Source organism: Excalfactoria chinensis, chromosome 22 (genome assembly GCF_039878825.1).
Source record: "Excalfactoria chinensis isolate bCotChi1 chromosome 22, bCotChi1.hap2, whole genome shotgun sequence".
Taxonomy (NCBI): Eukaryota; Metazoa; Chordata; class Aves; order Galliformes; family Phasianidae; genus Excalfactoria; species Excalfactoria chinensis.
The window spans coordinates 2,581,314-2,595,723 of record NC_092846.1 but is presented as its reverse complement, the minus strand read 5'-3'; the positions used below and the strand labels follow the sequence as shown (position 1 = coordinate 2,595,723).

The 14,410-nt window shown below is 45.2% G+C and overlaps 1 protein-coding gene across 4 annotated transcripts in view; it reads left to right on the top strand.

The window, feature by feature from the left end:
- The first annotated feature begins 913 nt into the window (after positions 1-913).
- The window catches only part of LOC140261674 (lethal(3)malignant brain tumor-like protein 3), a 39,954-nt gene continuing 26,457 nt past the window's right edge, over positions 914-14,410 (top strand). Inside the window, exons 1-3 of one of the 4 annotated variants that reach the window (XM_072355353.1) lie at positions 1,147-1,282; positions 12,653-12,761; positions 12,866-13,037. In XM_072355353.1, the coding sequence (XP_072211454.1) occupies positions 12,700-12,761; positions 12,866-13,037 (234 nt within the window). In that variant the 5' untranslated portion in view covers positions 1,147-1,282; positions 12,653-12,699. Of the gene's footprint in view, positions 1,283-1,436; positions 1,471-12,652; positions 12,762-12,865; positions 13,038-14,410 lie in introns of those variants that run through there. The other 3 variants (XM_072355352.1, XM_072355351.1, XM_072355354.1) reach the window with 3 other exon arrangements.

Below are 14,410 nucleotides of genomic sequence, written 5' to 3'. Positions count from 1 at the left end.
GGGCTGTTTGACTGCAATGTGTCCTCAGCACCCCTCTGGGCTTGGGAAGGAAGGAGAGCAGCTTCTAGCATGAATACTCTATGAATAACACTCCAATTTTACTGTTGTACCATTAGCAAATTACCAAACTGAACTTCCTACAAGCTCCAACGTTGGCTTTGAATTAAGAACTGAAACTCTGCTCTGCATTTTGGAGCCAGCAATGCAGCCAGAAAACACCAGGACGAAGCACATCTTATTAATCCCTCCTTAGTCTGGTAAGGAAGGTTAGTTACAGCTTTATTAAGAACTTTTCTGTAGCTAATCTCATCCTTCTGATGGCAGCTTCTTGCAACTAGATGTTAACTTCATAGGAACAAGTGCTTTTTGTATAATTGGATCATTTGAAACTTGCGCTACCACATTAAAAAAGATGAAAGGGCGGTAGATCACAAGTGTAGCTTTCAAGACAATCTTTCTGTAGCATGTAAGAGAGGGCTCAGGGCTCTGTGAGTGGCTCAGGCTTTATCAAATGTCATATTGCTGCAGAAGTGATATTTAATATCCTTTGAAGTGTGAGATGTTCAGTTCTGTGCTTACTGCTTGAACATCTCGGGCACTGAATGTTTGCAATTCCTCCTGCAAGGTGCTGGCAAAGCAATGAGATGATGATGATGGTCCTTGGGGTCCCTCCCACCCCAAGCCATTCTGTGATGGTTAACAGGGGTCGATTAGCTTAAATCCTTCCTAACAAAATCAACCGCTTGTTAAGTACAGGCAAGCAGTTTTCTCTTGCTGTCTGCCCACCAATGCTGCTGCTAGTGAGCTGTGTGTTTTTAGTAAGGCTGTTTAGCACTTTCTTCCCCAGATCCCTGAGGATGGAAGTACACAGAGAAACACTTGACTGTGCTACACGCTGTGCCCAATAGGGGATGTTCTATAAGCCACAAAGGACAAACATGAATTTGAGGCTGCATACATGAGTAGATCGGGCTATGCAGAAGGTAAGGAGCTACCCTTACTCTGCATGGAAATGCCCGTCCAGCACACAGCGATGTGCGGCGGTGCTAACCGGGGCTGTCTCGCTATTCCCGTTTCGGACGTCCGGAGCCGCCCCGTCCCCTCCCGGCCCCGCCTGCTCTGCCGCCGCCCGGCCCCTCCTTGCCCCCAGCGGAGCCGGGCCCGGGGCCGCTGCCGGAACAGCCACGCATGCGCTCTGCCCGCCGCCGGTTCGCTAAACGTTACCCGAGTTGAGAAGCAAAGAAAAGCGCGGAGAGGCCGGGCCGGGCCGGGCCGTGTGGCGGTGAGTGGCGGCGGGACCGGGAGAGCCGCCATCTTGTGGCAGGGGCCGGACGGCGGCGCTGAGGGCGGCGGGGCGGGGTGGGAAGATGGCGCCTCCCGCGGTCAGGGCGCCGCGGCCCCGGCGGATCGTAGCTCGCGGCCCTCGGCTGCTCGACGCCCGTACCTCCGTTATGAGGCCTGGAAGTCCGAGTGAGCAGCTCCAAACCCGCTGTGTGACAAGCTTTGTTGTGTTCATTGCCATAATGAGCCAGCTGTGGTGTGATGTGTGGTTGTGCACAGATGTGATGTGTGGTTGTGCACAGATGTGACGTGTGGTTGTGCACAGATGTGATGTGTGGTTGTGCACAGATGTGATGTGTGGTTGTGCACAGGTGTGATGTGTGGTTGTGCACAGATGTGATGTGTGGTTGTGCACAGGTGTGATGTGTGGTTGTGCACAGATGTGCTCTGCAAACAGCTCTTGTGGATTTATGGGGTACAGCCTCAGTGTAAGCCTCTTGTACTTATCCATACAATGGCACCAGAGCTCAGATTTTGCCTTATTCTGCCCCTTGATGATCCTAGAGTCATTAAAGTTAGAAAAGAGCTCCATGATCCATACAAACCCTGTTATTTCTGGAGGTGAGAAGTGCAGAAGCCTGTCTATGGGAGGTCATCTCTAGCCCAGGAGAAACCACTGCCATGGGGTTGCCATGCAGAGGCTGTGGAGCGTGGTCTGTTCCGAACAGAAGGGAATCTCCATTGATAGAACTTCAGGATTCGAATGTCAGGAAAACAGTTAGATTGGGTCAAAACCAGACTGAAATGCCATAGCAGCTACTCTGCATCTTTGCAGTTATCCTGTGGAATAACCCAGTGCTTCCTGAGTTGCAGCCTTGGTTCTTCTGCTCCAGACACACACACACAGTTCCCCCTCTCTCGTGGTTTATAACAACAAATGTATTTCTGCCTTTTCTCAGCCTTCCACAGCTTGTATCAGTGCCACGTGCCTCCGTCAGACAGAGGAAAGGAAGAGGGTTAGAACAGTGGATGGAAGAACTAGATCAGAAGCTGGTGAGGGAAAAAAAAGATCAAATGTTTATTTGTTAATGAACGTTGGCAGCTGAAAGCTCTGGCACTTGGAATCAATTAGTTGGCTCAGCAAAATGGGGCTCCTTCCACCCCAGGACTTCCTCATTAGCAGCACTGCCTGTGCTCAGCAGGTAAAGCACGTGTGTGTGTGGATGTGTTCCTCTTGGTACAGTGAGTCAGAAGGAACGTGGTGATGGACAGAGTGCCACGTCCAGTGCCAACAGAACAGGTGTTTCATTTATAAACGGAGCATCCCTTGCCTTATCTCATTCATTTATTCTGAAGAAGTAATTCTAGGCTTTAATTCAATTGCTTCCTTCTCTGAACCTTTCTGTGTTCAGATTCAGGTGATTTTCTGAGCACAGATCAGGCAGGCTATGCTTAATTGCTGTTCTGATCCCCCCTCTGCTCATAGAGTTAACTGCAAGTCGCTTGGATATTTTGCTATGGCCATCTGTGCCAAACTGTACTTTACTTCCTTCATGCTGTAGTAACACTAAATCTACAGATCACAATTCGACTGCATGCTGTATCCAGCTACTTAGAAAACAAATACCAGGGAAAGAAATCTCCATTGTGATTTTCAATTGCAGTTACATAGTTACAGTGGTTCTGACTATTGACTTCAGCATCAAATAGATCTGAACAGCGAGCTTGTGTTTATTTGTCCTTCTTAAACTTGCTTTGTCAATTCTGAGTGCTATTTTTTTCCCCCTTTTGAAGTGCTTGACCTAAGCGTGCGTTATTCAACATGGAACAATTGCTGTCAGTGTCAGTGTGACACTTTAACAACTGCTTTGGAGGAGGTGCTGGTAGTTTTGGAGGTTAATATTAGTGGCCTTAATGCCAGTCTTAGATAATCAGCCTTAATTTTTCTCCCCCAAAAGGATAAGGTGGGTTTTAAGTAAGGCACGATGTCAGCAAGGCTTCAGAACAGAAGCAAATGAAACAAACAGTGCAGAACTTCGACATCCCTTTAAAATGATTTTTGCAAGTCTGTGCCAACGTGCAACCATTGCAGACATCGGAATATTGGAGGGCAACAAAATGTAATGGATGCTCTCCTTGTTGTCTTTAACTACATCCACTTTGAGAGCGTGTTTTATTGCAAAATTAATTCTTTGTGTCTTAGTTAAGCATTTAAGTGGTAACTGAGCTTTCAGTTTTCCATTAGAACAAGCACTTCATTTTTTTTCTCCCAGCACAATCATTTTTATGCTACCACAAAATTGACTTTCTCCTGAATGAGAAATCTTACAGCTTCATTACGGGTCATTACGTTCTGAGCGAGAACAGTTCTGGTCAAGAACAACGGGAAGTATTTGTGTCTTGCATCTGTTGTGGTAGAAATGAGCGCAGGTTTAGCAATGGGAAAACTTTGGTGCATCCAATGGGGAGTGTCACAGAATCATAGAATGGCCTGGGTTGAAAAAGACCCTGATGCTCATCCAGTTCCAACCCCCTGCTATGTACAGGGTTGCCAACCACCAGACCAGGCTGCCCAGAGCCACATCCAGCCTGGCCCATGCAGCAGCTTTCTTTTCTGAGCTGAAATAAGTACGTGTGTGTGTGTACGTGCTGGGATTTTTCTGACACAACTGTGTCAAGAAACCAAGAGATAGCAGCTTATGAATGACAATGCTGCTTTGGACTTAATGCTAGGATCAGCTGCTCGGTTTAGAGTGAGCTCGTGATATTGGTGTCTGATCTTATAAATGGATTAAAGTCACACAGCCGCTGTGCCTGTTTATTAGTCCTCCTGCACAATAGCAGATAGGTATAATCCGTATATTAATGTGCATTGCAGTGACCTTGCAAGGACTGCATTGTACAAACAAACACTGCAAGCCCCTCGAAAACCAAAGTAGTTTATCTGAGCAGTCCTGTGGCAAAGCCTGTGTGTGTCTCCTTGGTTCAAACCTGTGCTGTGAGCCCAGGTTTGATTCTCCCTTCATTGACACAGCAGACAGTGAAAGCAGCTATGTGTTACTCATGCTATTAAATGCCTGCTAGTGGCTGCAAACACTTTCATTTGAAATGTGTTGGTTTGGTTCCGTTGCAAGCTCTGAAAGTTCATTTCAATCTGTGCCCGTGCTGATGAGGTTCCTGGAGGTGAGGCTGGGCTTCTGGTAATTGTTTTAGTTCAGCCTTGCAAAATATTGCTTGCCCGAGGTGAGTAATATCTCTTGATGGGTGAGTAAAAGATCATCAGTCACCATCATAGCCCGGGACAGGCAACCAATTTTTATCTGAAATGGTAAGTTTTCAAAGCTGTTCCAGAAACAGGATTAGCTGTGCCTTGTGAGAACTCATTAAGGTTCTTTTTTCCCCCCGTTTAAATTGCGCTTCAGTTCTCTGCTAATGTCATAAGAATGAATGGCAGGTATAATACAGTGGCTGTTACATAACTATGCTGAATTTCACAGGAAATAGGATGCTCAGAGCCCCGAATATACATTACACTGAATGAAATGCCCAGCTTTGCTAGGTTTCCCATTCTGTTTCAGGGAGGAAGGGTGATTTGTAAGTTGGTTATTCCCAGAACAGCACAATATCAAATACTTCCATGATGCCAGCTGCTTCTTGAATGGAATTTTGCCTCCTGCTCTATGGAGGCTTAGCCAGAAGGGCTGTGAACCTGAGATTGTTTTTTACTTGATTTACGGCCTTTGGGTTTATTACATCGTTGTGTTTCTCACATTTTACCCTCATATAAAGACACCCGAATCCTCCTGTCGTTGGCAGTCAAGCTGGACAGTGTGTGAAATGGAATTTCTGTTGAAGTATTTCTCTTCCCATTAGATCTGATGGTGCGTAGGGAAATATAATGAACCCCAATGCACTCATTCAGCCTCCATGCTTTTATTTGTTTGTATGAACTTGTGCCTTTTCTCCCGTATTCTTTCTTTTCCCCCTCCCGACGAAGGCAGGATGGATGGTAAAAGCTACAGCTGGTTTTCTGCAGCAACGATGAAGCAGTTTCCCAAGGCTGCACTGAAGTTCAGTGGCAGAAACGAGATCAAAACCGGAGTATTTTGGGGCTTCCTCTTCCTGCAGGTTTCATATCTAAAGATAAAGCACAGAGGTCTGGGTGCTAGCATATTAATTATGAACCGTTTTCTCTGCCAGCATGCCAGTCGTTTATCATCTCATACATCTGAATCTCCAGCTTGGATCTGGATGACTCATCATCGCTTTGCTAGATCTTCTAATAACATTTCTGAGTCTTATAATGTTAGAAATGAAAAGCAACCGCAAATAGGGACAAAATGGAAACGTTTGTGCTTGACTGCGGCTCTTCAGAATGTTTCAAGTTAGTTTCTGCTGTCATTCTAATTGCACAGTTTGCTTCCTTTTATTGGGCTATCTTGGTTTTATTGTAGATTCTACTGGTAGGGAGTCCTATAAGAGCGGTAATTCCTTCCTTGCATTTTTCTAAGGCTTTTAATAGATTTATAAAAGCACAGGAGATGGAAAAGGACCATTATTGTATTGGGTCTTCTCCAGATAGCACAAGATTGTTTTGTGTATGATGCTTCTTGACAGCAGTTTAATTACTTCTGCACTTTAATTACGTTTGCCCAAGCTCTGTCCGGGCTCTTTCCAAACCCCCTTCCCCGGAGGGAGCCCTGCAGACAGCCTTGGTGCTGCAACTTCTTTATTTTTAGAGCCTGAGTGCAAATAATAGCAAGAAGTGATGGTTTTGTCCTTGCTGAAATCGGCATTGAAGCATGGGCCACAAACAGGTGTTTCTAGATGGACGAGGACACATGAGATATTAATGCTTGGGGTGCCTCTGGCTGCAGTCTTTGGATGGCACTCAGCCTGAGCCTTGGGCTGGGAGCAGTGGTTGGGTTCTGTTTGCATCGCCAAGGACACCAGGCTGGGTAACACCTTTGGTTCCATTGGAAACCAGTGGCAGTTGGGCTGGATGCTGCAGCTCAGCCTTGCTTTGTTGGCTCCTGTTTGCACTGCTGTGGCTCAGCCTGAGCAGAACATGTACTGCTGTGCTGCATGGACAGGATTGTAAGTAGATGGGTACATGCAATTGGGGAAAAAAAATAAAGCAACTAGTGCAGGGATTAGACTGTGCTATGCAAAGATATCTAGAAGGACAATCTACATACATCTGTCCTGATTTCGACCTAAATAAGATCATCATACTGAGCTGTCATGCTTGAATTAGAACTGCAGGAATGCTCAGGCATCATCAATTACCCGTGTCAGGTCTGTGGTTTTGCCTTTGGCTGCAGTAAATTCACACTTAGCCTCCAGATGGATGGTGTAGCGTGGAAGGCATCACATCAGAGTGAAGTTCACCTGCCCCAATGTAAGCACCCAGCAGTTAAACCATGCCCCAGCTTTGTCACTGCACTCCAGTGCTTAAGGAGAGAAGCAATCTGCCAAAGGCAGATCAAGCAATTTGCTCTTGGATGATGCCTGACCTTATTACTCATCTAAAAGCTGAGAGCAGACCCGTCCAGCTCAGATGTGGGAACCCAAAATTCAGAGCAAAGAGCCCCATCCATGCGTGGTTTTGACCCACTTCCATAGGAGTGCAGCTCAGCTCATGCCTTCAGCTTAGTGCTTAACAGCAGTGGCTTTGCTCACGCTGGCAAAGTTAGCAGTACTGCCAGCTCAGGGGAAGGCTGTGAGTCCTTCTCATTTGTCTTTAAGCAAGCAGTTACGTTTGCAGATTGAAAATACTCAGGGTACGTTTAAAGGGCAGCAACATACAATTAATGTATGGTCAGCGTTTGTTCAGTGCCCGCTGCAGTAATATTTGAGTAATTGGGAACTGGGGGCTCATACAGCTGCGGCTTTCAGTCAGTTCTTTTAATGGAGCCTATTAGTTCTTTTGCTGGGACACGAAGGGATTGCGTGGGCAAAAAGCATTTGAACAGCACCGTAGAATTTCTAGCACAGAACCTGAGCATTGTTGCAGTACAGAGAAACGTAGCAACAAGTGCTGCTGCATCACAATCTGTACTGACTTGTGGCAGTGGATATGGTGTCTGAGTTTATGCATGCTCCTGTGTTAAATCCTTGTACTGCTGATAGCCAGAGCGTAGCTCCTGAATCCAGAGAATGCAGGATTTATTCTTTGATTATTATTATTATTATTCTTTCTTTTTTTTTTTTTTTTCCCCCCAAATCCTAGTTTTCTTTCTTAAAATTAAATAAAGAGTCCAAAGAATAAGCAGAAAGATGGAACAGAATATCCTGGAGAGCACCGTCAGCATCCCGACAGCAGACTACGATTTGCTGAATGCCTTAGACTGGAAAGACGGCATTGGTACCTTACCCAGTAGCAACATACAAGTAAGAATCCAAACAACACAAGAAATGAGTGGCCACTGTGCCTTGGGCACTGCAGCAATGTTTACCTGTTGTCCTCCAGCTTGCAAGTGAAACTTGTGCAGAGCAAATGGTTTGTTTCAGGCAGCCGAGTTGGCACTACAAGGTGGCATTTTGGTGATGCTTCTGAAAGCCTGATGATATTCCCCCCTCTCCCCCCTTCTGATTTGTTGCTTAATTAATTTCTAAAGGTAGGAAGTACTTTAAATAATTGGGGATTTTTTTTCTGATGGAAATTCTGGCCCTGATCTTCCTAATTCTCAGTCACATCCAGGTAACTTATTTTGGCAAGAAGTCCCCTTAATTCAGCTCAAAATGAGAAAACCTTTTCTTTTATGAGTGAATATTTATAGGGCTGGGCCTTGAGTTTCTTTTCACACCAGTGGTTATTTTGGACAGCTTTTTACAGCTGCCTCCGTGTGATATACTCACAATGGTGACTCCAGTACAGCTCTCCTATAAATCACAACCAGGATCTGATGGCCACAAACATGATGTACTATCACAGAGGGGGGGGGAGGGGGAAGGAGGTGACTCGGCTGTTTCCCAAATTACCTTTAGTTGTTATTTCAGTTTGATTGCACTTCTGGTGGCTGAAAGTGAATACGTAAAATTGTCCTTAAGGCGTCAAGATCTGAATCTGAGAGGGGAAAAAAACAAAATCAATTTCTAGAGATAAATTGGAATCGAAGGGACTTGAGAGCTCGGAAAAAATCCCATTGTTGGTCATCAGGCATTCAGAATCAGGTCCACCACCTCCTGTCCATGCTGACACCTCTCCCTTCCTTCCTATATCATGTAGTACAGAGAAGTCCCTCCACGGGCTGCCAGTAGTGAACCAGCAAAGCACCACACTGCTTACTTGGATTAAAGAGAACAAGTAAGGCAGCGTTATTTTATGTTAGGTGGTGGAGGGTAAGAGCACTGAACACCACGGCTGGTGAGTGGTGTAGAAGTAGCAGTAGAAGTGTTAAGCTGGAACATAACTGGCTGCACAGGAAGCTACTTCATTCTTAAGATGCCAAACGCTGTTTGTTTGTGGGGTTGTTTTTTTTTCCTGCAAAAAATGTGAAGCACTTTATTTTCCTGATGTAATGCACAACGAAGTGTGTTCTTCCTGAATTCCCTTCTTAAAAGTTCTCAGGAAGGACAGATTGTTTCTGAAGGGTTCGTGGTGTGCTGCGTTGAGCTCCCCTGTGTGTGCAAAGGGGGATGCAGTCCTGATAGAAGCAGTTATGCATTTCCAGAGCTGAAGGGTGAGCAGTATTGCCTTAAAGAGTGGGGATCAAAGTGGAGATTGGCTCCATGGGACAGCCTGTCCTCAGCTGGAACAGTATGGCAATGTGTTTCCTAACAGTCTTTTGCTTTGGGAGACTTGGATTGGGATTCATCAGTTAATGAGGCTGCAGGTACACTATGGGATTCCTAAAGGAGGGATTAGCAGCCCCCTGTCCTCCCTGGCTTGGGCAGAATCAGAGCTGTTGATTCATATGCGAGAATATCTACTCCAGAGACAGATCTGCTCATACAGAATGATGTTGGCATCCTTCCCCACCTCCAGCTCAGAGCTCTGCTGCTTAATGGCACAGAGATGTGGAGATGCTCCTTCCGCCCACCTTCTGCTCGTGGTGCTGAGCTACCCTCATCGGCAATGGCACTGAACTGCTGAGATGCTGTGCTGGCTGTGGGAACAGGTGATAGATTTCATCTCTTAAACTGGCCCCTGTGCAGGAAATGTGGAGTTGTTACCTTAGAATGATCATTTCTTTGTAATGAGCCGTTTCTGGCTGAAATAAAAACGATGCTCAGTCCCTGGGAGAACGCAGAAGAAGAGATGCACTTTGTAGGAGCAAGTCCAGCATCTTTGAAGCCCTAAGAAAGAGAGGTTTCAGATCAAAAGCAGGAAGAGGGAGGAAGAATATTTGGGATGAGGCTTTGATAGGGAGCTGGAGGTGGGATCAGAGACCAGGAAGCGTGCAGTGGTAGAGGCAGAATGGTGCTCCTCAATGAGAAGCCGTGCTTCAGGGGTGACAAAACGCTTTTAGACCAAGTTTGCCAGTTTTGAGCGAAGAAAGGATGGCTGAGAAAAGATTTCAAACTAATAAAGGGCTGTGAGAAGAAGCTTTGGAGCAGAGCTTACAAATGCAGCCCACCTTTGACTTTCCTCTTTCATTCTTGAGCTGAGTAGCTCTGTGCTGCAGGCAGTGAAGGTCAAGGAGGGACTGATCTGTGGAGCTATTTGCTCATCAGGAAGGAGGGTTTATATATATATATATATATGTATATATATATGTATGTATGTATATGTATATATATATAAAATTTTCTGTTGTTTGGTTGCCTTTGCAGATAGGGGACTAATAAAAGCTTCAAGTTTACGCTGGTTAGCACACTTTAATAAATTCATCTGGACCAATGAATTATTCCTTCGTAGCCCAAGATTTTTTTATAAGCTTAACTGGTAAGGAATGTCTGAAGTCTGCCATGCATCATTCCTTTTGCACAGCTGCCCTGTGAATCGAGCACTTTACAGTGTGCCTGCCAGAGGTTCTGTGCTTTGCATCCCTGTTAGCTCCTGGGCTGTTCTAGGCTGGGCACATCCTGGTTCTCTGGGATACATGGAAGGAGAAGAGCTGCCTGTTATCTCTTTGTGCCTTCCAGCAGCGTTGCCTCTGCATATCCCCATATCTCTCTGCTCTTGTGGGAAGATCATATTGCCCAGGAGTGCCCCCAGCCCCTGCAGCTCACTGCATTGTGTTGCTCCAAGGTCTGCGTTCCCCATTGCAATGGGGCTTTTAACAGCTGGGTGATTCCTTCCTGCATGGAGATCTGGGAGAATTTGCTCTAAACGTGATTGTGCCTTGCTAGGTTTGAACCATCAGAACAGAGGTTTGCATTAAATTGGTTTTCTGCAGGTCTGGCTTTTAAAAGGGGGAGCGCATCCAAAGTAGGTAGTGCTAAGATGGCTTCCTTTGGCAATGAAATGCACTGTTGGAATTTTGGGGAGCCTGTTGTTGGCATTTTGAGGACGTTATTTGGTGTTTCTCATTTTTACTGTTAGTTACTTCTACTGCTTTTGTATGTTACATACAGCCATTTCTTTTTGTCTCATACCTCACTGCTATTCAGGGAATCCTATTCCTTCCTCTTCCCTTTCCTAACTTATTTTCTGCTGCTCATTCGCTTGCTTTCTTCTGTTACCTGCAGTACTTTTTAAATGAGTTTGGAATGCTAGAAATCATTACTGAAGTAGAAGCAGAAAAAGCAGAAGCCTTAGAAACTGTTTCAGCCTCAGCAATAAATGCCAGTCCAGCCTGCTTTGCTCCTGCTGCTCTCAACGCTCCTGCTGCCTTTAGCACTGCTTTGGAAGGTGAGCTTTTGGCTGTGAGATAGAATATACTGAAAAAGCTTCTCGAAACAGAACTGAAATGTGTGTTTGAGCAGCGCTGCGCTCCCTGACACAGCGTGTGGAGTGAGTCACTGTCTATTTTGAATATATTAGATGTATTTAAAGTGAATGTAATTGCTGCACAGTCATAACAGTACCTGGCTCCTGCATTGTGCTCTCCTTGTATGGAAGGTAAGTGTGATTATAGAAATGATGTGGGCTGGGTTTGTCAGCGTGGTCAAACATCCCACTGCCACTGAGCTTAAGCTTAAGTACTCGGGTGATGATGAGAAGGTGGAGCCCCTTCTTTCCAGGGCAGCAGATCTTCAGTGGCATCGATGTTTGTCCTTAATGTAGGAGATGTCCTTGTCATGGCAGCTGTTGGGTCTGCATTTGTATTCAACTAAACTGATGCACTAGTACAGATGGGCCTTCACTGACTGCCCCAGGGGGCAACAGGAGCTTCCAGTGTCATTTCTCCACCTGCATGTGGAGTGTGAGTGGGTGACACTGTGGGGTGCTAACTGGGATTCGTGTCCCTTAATGAATCAATCCCTACTATGTTAGTTAGCTTTGCTAGAACTCCTAGAGAGTTGAGTCTAACCTGGCTCTTGCTATAGATATGGTTAAGCTGCTACAGTTTCAACATTTCCAAGGCTGCTGCAATCTAAATTAGGGGAAAGGAGTTTCCACTGGTCAAGGCAGGGCTGTGTCCCTGAAATCATGCACACCCATGGAGGGAATTTCTTCTATCGAAAGAGAGCACTCTCCTCTTGTTGCCTGCAGGTTTCTGCCAGTTGGCTCTCCCCATTATTGCCATGGAACTGTTTCTCTTCTCTGGTAGGAAGGCTTGCTTTGTACCTGTCTTCCCTGTTGTTTCTCTCATCTCAGGACCTACAGTAAGCTCTTTAGGTTCCCTTAAGGCATTCTGTTGTGCTCCTGCTGTCTGGCTGTAGTCTTCCTCTCCTGCCAGTGCTGAGGCAGCAGCAATCCATCAACCAGCTCATCTGTGGTCACCTCAGCACCAAGAATTCTTCACGTCCTTTTAATCCAAGTGTATTCTATCTGCCAGTGTCTCTTTGGGCAGAACTCTTCAAGCACTGTTGGCCTTGCACGTTTCCCTATTTGGTTTTCTCCCTGCCTGGATCCAATGGTGCCTGTGAAAGCTTTTCTCCTATATATGAAGTGTATATAAAGATGGAGGTTTTAAAACTTAACCAACTCTATTAAAAGTGTCTAAACAAGACAGACTTGCTTGACATTTCCCTTTCAAGTTAGAAGGTTACTAGGAATAAAGAAACAGAAATCGTGCACTGGTTATAGCCTTGAGATTATATTCCTATTTAATACTTCAACATAGGACTCAACAGATAAGAGTACTTTGTCTTTAATGAGGAGGTACACACTGTTTGTATACAGATAATAATTACTTCCCTCCCAATGCATACCGAGGTTCTCTTGATGACTGTTTGTAGAGGACTTTAGCAGAAATCCTTGCATGAAAGTGGTTGTAACAATTTCCTTTAATAGTTTTCTCCTCTTCTGCTCCTGCAGTGCCCAAAGACGACGTGCCTTGTTCTCATTTCCCGACTTGCAAGCAAATGGATTGCTTTGAGAATGGGAAGTTTTGTGCTCAAACAGGCTCACAGCATCACAGGGACAGGTAAATGAACTTCCTTCTGCCAAAGAGGTACAGAGGCAGTGGGGATACCATAAGAATACTGCCGGGCTTTTAATGTGATTTTGTTTTCAATTTTGAACGTTTAGTGATACCAAAGAAATTCCAGATGGTTGCAGAAACAGGGGAAGTGGTAGAAATCTTAATGCCAGCATTGGCTGTCAGGTAAATGAGGCTGACAGACCTGTGAAGCGGCTCAGAAGGAAGAGAAGATTGCTTTTGGAGTCTGAGGATGATGAGGAAAATGCGTATGAGGATGAGGTAAATAAGGCTGCGTGTCTTTTCTTTAAGGAGAACTGCAAAGAGAATGTACAGTGCTGTGGCTTACATCTCACTGCGTAATGACGGCTGGACCAAGGGAGGTTGTTTTGTACCCATGAGGATGGGCTGGGTCAGTGCTCAGCTCTGAAGTAAGAGGAGTCACTGTTGGTAAACAGCTCACGTGAAGCCCAGATTTCACACTGTAACTGAATATAGCTGTCCTTCCAGCTCTGTGCACTGAGCATATTTCACAGTAATTAAAATACCTTCCCCCCCCGTAAATGTTACACCTAACTACAGTCAAAGAATGCTGTGTGATGCTGAGAACTGGTGTCCAGCAGCACAGTTTGATTTCTCTTTATTATGTCCTTGTGTGTACATTCACTATACCACTAGCAACAGGTATTAATGGCATACGAACAGTACATCAGTTGGGATGTGATCTTTCATTAAGCATCATACTCCTTTTAGGGGCCTTTCTTTGTGCAAGTCTGCTCTCTGCTACCATGCATGTAATCTCAGGCCTGAACCATTACATCCGTACTTGTGTATTGCACTTGTTTTTCTAATGCAGAGCCACTGGAGTAGGTGCTTGTTGGTAATGCAAACTGCAGTTTCTGATCTCATGAACAGTTTAACTCATTGCTCAGCTTTCTCTGCGATGTGCCCAAGAGGTTTTTAAGTACATACGTTGCAGAAGTACTTGACTTCTGTCTCTTCCTTTTCTCCTCTTCATCATTTGAAATAGTCCCACTGTTTCATTTGGGGTGTGTTTTGGGAGGCAGCTTTGCATTTCACATGTTGCCCTTTGGGATTCAATCTGAGGGAACAACAACCCTGGGTGAATTCACATGGGTATGAAAACTTCATGCAGCTATAAATGGCAGTTTGGCTCCAAGTGTGACGCAAGGAAACCTGTCCTGGGGTGTTCATCATGATGGTAATTACTTGAAGCTTCTGCTTCTGAATTTCAGGGCTTTATAAGTGCTTTGTTGGTTTTTCCCTTATCCATTCCCTGGCATAGATGGACATAAGAACACTGGAAAGCAAAAGGAAAATGGAGCATTGCAGTAAGGTTGCTTATGTGAGCAGTTAATCCTGCATTGCAAAAAGCAAATCCTTAATTTCCTAATGGAGACCGTGGGCCTCTACTGCTCTTTGGTGGCCATATTTAAATGAACTCTAGTACCACATGAAATAACTTGTAAAGCATTTTGGGATGCTGCAGGATCAAAGTGATACGTGTAACATACCCTACTAATGTTCTTGCAGGGTTATTCCAAGGGAAATGGTGCTAGCTAATACTCCTGTTAGATCCATGTTACATCCTTATTGTACGTGCATTGTGAGATGATCAAAGAGGGAGGAAACAA